The sequence below is a fragment of the Penaeus monodon genome, chromosome 2 (genome assembly GCF_015228065.2).
Source record: "Penaeus monodon isolate SGIC_2016 chromosome 2, NSTDA_Pmon_1, whole genome shotgun sequence".
Classification (NCBI taxonomy): Eukaryota; Metazoa; Arthropoda; class Malacostraca; order Decapoda; family Penaeidae; genus Penaeus; species Penaeus monodon.
This window is the reverse complement of record NC_051387.1, coordinates 19598898-19606984: the sequence shown is the minus strand read 5'-3', so window position 1 is coordinate 19606984 and position 8087 is coordinate 19598898. Positions and strand designations below refer to the sequence as shown.

General features: G+C 42.8%; 1 protein-coding gene across 1 annotated transcript in view; it reads left to right on the top strand.

Moving 5' to 3' along the window:
* The first annotated feature begins 784 nt into the window (after window positions 1–784).
* The window catches only part of LOC119581703 (protein turtle homolog A-like), a 7989-nt gene continuing 686 nt past the window's right edge, over window positions 785–8087 (top strand). The window contains exons 1-11 of the mRNA XM_037929832.1: window positions 785–1028; window positions 3607–3761; window positions 3910–4054; window positions 4796–4926; window positions 5118–5292; window positions 5656–5753; window positions 5873–6080; window positions 6342–6454; window positions 6708–6891; window positions 7070–7243; window positions 8020–8087. The exon at window positions 8020–8087 is cut by the window's right edge and continues 45 nt beyond it. Coding sequence (XP_037785760.1) covers window positions 1022–1028; window positions 3607–3761; window positions 3910–4054; window positions 4796–4926; window positions 5118–5292; window positions 5656–5753; window positions 5873–6080; window positions 6342–6454; window positions 6708–6891; window positions 7070–7243; window positions 8020–8087 — 1458 coding nt within the window. The 5' untranslated portion in view covers window positions 785–1021. The remainder of the gene's footprint in view (window positions 1029–3606; window positions 3762–3909; window positions 4055–4795; window positions 4927–5117; window positions 5293–5655; window positions 5754–5872; window positions 6081–6341; window positions 6455–6707; window positions 6892–7069; window positions 7244–8019) is intronic.

The following is an 8087-nucleotide window of genomic DNA, read 5'->3' as shown; positions in this document are numbered from 1 at the left end:
AGAGGTAGCTTCTGAGGTCCCAGTAGCGTCTCTGCTCAGGGGACGGGATTGAATTTGTTGGGCTTGAAGGTTCGGTTCGCTCGATTTATAAGTCGAGGAAGTTGTAGAGTAGTGCGTAGTAATAGATGACAGTGGTTGTAGCAGTAAAGTTGATTTATGTACCGTAAAGTTAATACTCGACGTACATTAGTAAGAGGCGCATCGATGATGCGCTTATAAGTTACAGGTAACATCATTTCATGTAGCTTTTTGTGGAAGTGTGCAAGCGAACTGTGACAAATTTTTTTCTGAAAAAATGTATACATTTCGTATCTTTCATTTCCGTTATGGCAATTTTTTGATACACAAAGATATTCAAACATGTGACATTATTCAAACAACCTAAATGCCAGCACATGATATAACAAATGCACGTAAGGGTTATCCTATAATTGAGGCATCTATGACACTGACCGTCGCCTTCCCGATGGCTCTGAGAAATCACCGAGCGGCGGAATGAAGGACTTCGCCTTCAGATTTGCAGATCCACACGACGCATGAGGCCGAGGATTTCCAGTATGGGTTCGGGGGCGACTGTGACTCGGGACTAATGACAGCCATTCGTTTGATATAGCTTGGTGGACGGGCGGACTACAGGTCTATTCGCGTGGGTCGAAGTACGCAACATCATATATCAGTTTTACGAATTGCACAAACTTATACAACTGCGGAGACCAATATGCAGAAGTGCCCCCCCCCCACCACTACTACACACACCTCACACACCACAGTGTGACAGGTCGGGCCTTGCAGGTCACCCTCCGCCGGTGGTCCGGTGGATGGACGGCGACAGGATTCTGGAGACGTCCTCGGCGCAGCACTACAGTGCCCAGTCGCCCTCGGAGCGAGGCGAGGCCGTGCGGGTGGTCGACGTGACGCTGCACCTCCCGGGCCTCCAGCGCGAGGACAACGGCCGCGACATCAAGTGCGTCGCGTCCAACACCAACCTGACCAGGAGAAAGTCCGTGTCGTCACTATCGACATGTACTGTAAGTGTTGATCTTTGTTCCTCTCTGTTCGCATCGCGTTTATCAGGGCATTTCTCAACCCTTGCCGTCGCGTATCTCTCGCCCTTCGATTTCTGACGTCTTTTCAATCGTCGTCTTTCAACATTCTTTACATTTTTTGTCTTGTTCAGTTGCTGCATATTTGCCATTTTCCCTCAAATTACCATACGCCCTTTCTCCCACCCTTCTCTCCCCCACCACACCTTATTTATACTGTTACTTTCATCCCCATCCACCAACACGTCTGCTCACCCTCCAATCTGTGCCAACCAACATCCAAGGCATCAAGAATTTTTTTTTTTTTTTTAAGTGATACATCTTCCTCCCACATTTTTCTGCCTTGTTATCTTTTGAATCCTTTACTTCATTTCTCAGCTTCAGTTAGTCTTGACTATCACATTAAGCTCAAATCATTAGAATTCCACTACAATTAATTAATACACACGACATTTTAAGCCAATTTGCTACATAATTCACAGCTTGCCATTGATATCACTTGACTTACATTTACAAAAACGATTCACGACAACAACAATACAAATGGATCAAAAAATAAACACAAAACTACAACAACAATCGCGTCTGCATCCACACATATACACGCGCCTAATTGAATTCCAGAGCACCTATCACCACCAACACGGACGGTAGCATACTACTAATCGATCATTCAAATACACACATTTCTATTTGCACGAACACTAAGGACAACATTGACAGCTAAGTTCATTCAGACGTATAAGGAATGGACAATTGTATAAATCAAATATCAGTTTTGCAACATGCTTTTAGCCTTTAACTATTTCGAACAATCTTAAATCATCATTGTTATTCGTCATTATCTCTCATTCACCACATGATCGATATCATTCAAATCACAGTAATGTCACAACACACAAGCCATTGATGCAACAGAAACTCTCGTCAAATCATACACAGCCTTTAAGTTCCTTCCTACACACCATACAATAGTGAGTTTCAACAACTCTTACACAAACAACATACTACACATTACACGCCTATATATATCACACATAACAACATACACAATATATATATATGTGTGTGTGTTTGTGTGTGTGTGTGTTGTGTGTGTGTGTGTGTGTGTGTGTGTGTGTGTGTGTGTGTGTGTGTGTGTGTGTGTGTGTGTGTGTGTGTGTGTGTGTGTGTTTGTGTGTCTGCTGTTATGATATGATAGATATAATATACAACAAAAACGTATGAGGTTACAAATAAAAAATTAACTATGTCAATTTAAAAGTGCGGAATACTGTATGCTCACCAAAGCACTTCTTTTCTATTGCACTAAGCAACTTAAGCTCTGGCATTAATATACCTACGCGTTGTTTTCGTGGACAAACTCTTATCCTTAAAGGCAAAATTCATGTTATTCTCGGACCGTTTGATGATGGTCAATAACGGAGCGAGAAAGAGAAAATAACGGTAGTGACCCCCCAGGCATCCAAGAATCATCCCAGCTGGGTGGTCATCTATTAATAATGTTATAAAAAAAATAACTGTTCTGGTTAGCCGCACAGATTACGATTAGAGAATGGGATGGGAATCCCTTTTTGCCTTTTCTAAAAGGAGACGTAACAATACTGTAGTCTTTATGGGGCAGGATAACCAACTTGGTAGTAACGTCATTCGAAAATATCGAAAAAAATATAAAACCTACAGGCATTGACTGGTTGCAGCTCAGTGTGGAATGATATTTAACAATCATCGGAAATATTTATGCGGCGATGAATAATACAGCAATCTTCGTCAGGAGATCGACATGCACATCAAACCCATTCACGGGCCCACAGCAGCGTCATGCGATGTCATTCCAACAGGTGTGACAAGGTTAGCATGACTTAAGGTTGAAGTCCGATTCGTAAAGCAATATTTCCTGTAATAAATTTCCCAGGGTCTTCTGAGAAGAGTGTCTGTGAAAGATGACAGGTAATGAAATCGACTGCGACATTTGCACATCGAATACCCCTGAGATCAATCAGAATAGGGACTGAATGAATAATGAATTTTATTCAACGCGAATCAGTAGGGACAGACTGAGCTATCTCCCAGCAAGTCTTTTTTCGATATATAGATGGGCGAAACTTGCGTGAAGATAACATCGACCAGACTGCTCCTTTAATATTCACTAACACGTCATCAAGCTGAATACTTTTTGTTCACAGAACGAACAATGAGTTGTGACCGACTTAATGAATGCTCAGTGTGAGATCAGGAGCTGTAAAATAGTTGCAATGTTGATTTAAGTAACTGTTTGAAGCACCTAATGTTCTTGTTAAACACATAATGCCCCATGGGTAGTAGTTTGTGTAATATGTTGATGCTCTATTATAATGTTTAACACGACTTGCAACCGCATTGTCTTTTGGTCGAAATGAAAAATGTTCATTATAATTAGTTTGACTTTGAACAGATACTATTCGTCTTGAGAAAGTCGTATGCGTTATCTCTCCATTTTAAAGTATATTGTGAAGTTGTTGGTGGTGGCGATGGCTTAGCGCGCTATAGTGATTTCGTTCCTCTGACCAAACCACCGTTACAGTGCCGCCCCTGGAGGTGACGGTGGACGGACTGGACGCCCCCCTCCGCGCCGGCATCGAGGCCATCCTCATGTGCCGCTCCGTCGGCTCCCTCCCCACCGCCACCCTCTCCTGGCGGCTGCACGGCTCCTCCAGCCTCATGCCTTTGCCTGCTCAGGTGGGTTTTTCCTTACGGGTGAATCTTATTTCATTATATCCGTGTGTCGCTCTCTTAACAGACAGGTCTTTTTCTGAATTTTCCTCATAAATTTCATGAATATAGATGAATGTCCCTCACAGTGTCTCTCGGCCTCCCTCCTTTGCAGTCTTCGCTGGACCAGAACACGACTATCGGCCGGGGTCGTCTCCTCCCAACGCCGAGAGACAACGGCCGCGCCCTCACCTGCACCGCCTCCAACCCCAAAGTGAAAGAATACTCCCTGAACAGCACTCACACGCTACAGGTGCTCTGTGAGTATAGGACCCGGGCCTTGGTGATTTCGGGAACTCTTACACATTACTTTAACTACCCATGATTTGATCAATATCAGTTATTATAATGTTTCTGATGACTCATTTATACTAGGGGTATAGGAATCTGCATAAATTTAGGGGAGCAAAGGAAACCCAGCAAATTTCTGAAAGGCGGCCCTCCCCAGCAGAAGACGAGAACAAACTTCCTGTAAACGTTGTAGTTTCTTATGAGTCGATATTTTATTGTGCCCAACGAAAAGACCTGGAAGATCTAAAATTAGATTATGCTGTAAGAGTGTGCGTTTGTAGCTGTGGCTTCTCCCATGGCCCACACAGTAGAATTAGAATTAAATTTTGTTGACACTGAAGTCTGGGGGTAATATATTTTTACACAATTAGCTTTTGGATAATTTCCGAAAAATAATCATCGATTCCTAATTTACATGCAGAACGAATGACATATGCAAAGAAGAAATTTCATATTAGATTAATTAGGGCAATATTGCAGGCCTTCGAACTTATATCTGGTCTCAATAGTAGAACATATTTTGTGAGATAATACCACAGCATAAAAAGAAACACATTATATCATGTTATTGTGTGTGTGTGTGTGTGTGTGTGTGTGTGTGTGTGTGTGTGTGTGTGTGTGTGTGTGTGTGTGTGTGTGTGTGTGTGTGTGTGTGTGCATGTGTGTGTCTGAATAATATGCGAGCATCAGAACCCTCGTTTCTTCCGCAGTTGCTCCCGAGGTGTCCGTCAGACTAGCGCCGGCGTTAGACCCTGACAACATATGGGAAAAGGCTGATGTTTATTTTGAGTGTGTTATTCAAGCAAACCCAAAGAAAACGAGAGTCATATGGCTACATGAGGTAAGTAATGTTATGTGTAGAAAGTTATGGTATTCAGTGTAATGTAAGGAAAAGTTCACTATTTTTTTCAAGGAAGAAAGCGGGAGAGTTGTGAATGAGTGAGTGTCCGTATGTCATAATATGTGTGTGTGCGTATGTCCTTCAGGTACTATCCACTCTCTCGCATTCCCTCCTTTTCGTGTCTGCGCCAGGGCCGAGAACTGCGAGGCGACAGCGAGGACGGCTTGCTGGCCGACCGCGTGCTCGTTCAGGGGGAGAACCTGGTGATGCAGAAGGTGACCCGGCACGCTCAGGGAAGGTACCAGTGTCGCGTCACCAACACCATCGACACTGTGACCAGCTCCGCCACGATCCTGAACGTCATGTGTAAGGCAACTGTATAAATGTAATATGGATGGGAGAGTTCTGCCCTATGCAACATGATCTCGTCTTATAAACCTAAGTGCATGTAAGGGCACACATTCTGACTATGTTGTAACCCGGGTGACTTTTTATGTGATCCAGCATAAAGTCATGATTCCAAGCATAGCATCTTACATTCATTAAACATTTTACACTATCTACAGAGCCTACAACTAAACTCATGGAAACTGGTTTAATGACTAATATTGGTAAAGTTTAATGAAAGTCACTGTTTATGAGTTAACGAAATGAGAACACCACTTTACAATATCCTGGATACAGAACGTGGGTAAAATCAGTGACAAACAAAAAACTTTCTCTCTGCAGTTGCGCCGGAGTGCAAGAAACCACGGAACGAGACAGTGTCGGTTACCCCAAACGAAGAGGTCAAACTTAACTGCTTAGTCGAAGCCAATCCGCCTGATGTGAGTTATTTGTGTCACTATTTTAAACAAAGTATATACACGGTTATTATTGTCTGACTTGCATCCCTTGCATCCCTTGCATCGTATTTACTCATAATCATACCCATAACTGCCCTTAGGTCACATTCGTTTGGAAGATCAACAGCAGCCGCGGTGTCAAAGAGCTGGACAGCAGCAGCTACAGCAGCCGCAGTCGGTCCTCCACGCTCGTGTACCGCCCCAGCACGCATGCCCATGGCACCGACCACTACGGCGTCGTCTTCTGCCTCGGCAGCAACAAGGCCGGGAAGCAGAGATTGCCGTGCATGTTCGTCATCAGTCCCGCAGGTCTGCTCTTCCCCCGGATTGGTCATGTGCATGATTCATCAGTCCTGCAAAAACTACAGTATCTTTGTTGAGCGTCATACGACGGGTACTGAGTGCAGCCTCAATACTGTACTCCCATGTCTATCCTACTGTATAAGTGCCGTATCTTTTGTAAAATTCGAACACATATACTGACTCTGCTTGGCTTGCATGTGGCAGGACAAACTACTGAATACCATGACTTATACAGTGTAATGACCTAACAAGTTTTGTACCCAGCAGGTCCCCCAGAAAAGCCCAAGTCCTGCACCTTGGTCAACCAAAGCCCGACATCGTTGGCGGTGACGTGCCTGCCCGGCCACGACGGCGGCCTCGATCAGCACTTCATTGCCACGGTATTTGCACGTCTCACTGTGATCACTACGAGTGCCAGAAAAAGGACGACTGGATTCCTTATGCTGTGTTAATGATAAACAACATACACTCATACACACGCCAACACACACACAAGCCGAAATGTAGACATACGTGCATGCATGAAATAGGACATTTCATAAAAGGGAATTTATTATCTTAAAGCAGTTACGGTAAAAATTGCTGTCTCTGCCCGACGTTATTGCTTCGTTTGCCAATAGCTGTTTGCTGCAGGTTGAGGATGCAGCAACGCGGAGGGTTGTTGCAAACGTGACGTCGACGTCGCCTGACCTGACGGTGGAAGGACTGGCTCCGGGACGCGACTACCTGGTCAAGGTCACGGCCGTCAACCAGAAGGGAAGGTCTTCCCCGTTCACGCTCGAGGGCTTCGCTCTCAAAGTGGCCGAGAATAAGATTAGTGAGTAGCGGCGTGAATCCCTTTGCCTCGAAATCTTTTGAAACCTAGCCCCATTTTTTTGTACAGGCAGTTTGCATGATAAAAATAATCATTAAATGCAAAAAGGTAAGACAAAATCTATGCAGTTTCAGCTGGAGCCCATTACTTCCGTTGACTAAATATGTAACTTTTCTTCCAGATAATTCAAGTTCTGGAGAATCTTCCTCTCTCCTCGTGATGTTCATAGCTGTCGTCGTTGGTTTCGTATTCATCTTAACGATACTTGCTCTGGCAACTCGTGCTCGCCTGCGTCACCGGCGTGGGCATCCTGAAGTCAAAGTTGATAAAAATAAACTAAGTACTGGAGATGAAGGTTAGGTTTGATTTTGAATTCTTATCTCCCCTCACATACATACGCACGTACAAATGTGTCTGTGTAAGAGCGTATACATGTGGTTCATTATATATAACGTACATGCTTTACAATACAACCCCTCATCTCTTTTTATCAATCTAGTTATTATGAAACAAAATACAAAATCAATAAAAAATCATAAAACGTAAAATGAAAAAAAAAAAAATTTAAATAAGAAAAAAAAAATAAATAAAATAATAATATATATATATATAATATATATATATATATATATATATATATATATATATATATATATATATATATATATATGTATGTATATATATATATTTATTTGTTCATTTATTTATTTATTTATTTACTTTAAAAAAAAGTGTTTACTTTTTCAATTATAATCAATGGTCACATTCTCTCGCCAGTACAACAGTAACACATAGAACCATAATTAACTGTTTATCCCCCTCCCTCGAAACTCCAGCCATGAAGGAGAAATATAAAACATGTTAATGCATAGGCAAGGGGTTTTCGCCCCCCTACTTTTCTAACCTCTAACTAACCTCTAATTTCATCACTTTACCTTCTCCCCCCCCCCCTTCGATTTCTTCACCCCTTTACTCCATTATTTATCTTATCTTATCCTACAACCTCTCATAACTTTGCATTGTTATATACTCAATAAAGCACTATTTTACCCTTTCCTCTCTCACGTCCTCTCGTATACTTGCCAAGGCCTTTTCATTTCCTGCTCTCATTGTCGACCACTGCTCTTTCAGCCCCACTCTCGCCCTCGACCAATGCTTCGCTGGATGAAATAGGGGAAGGAGAAATGCTCCACACGCCT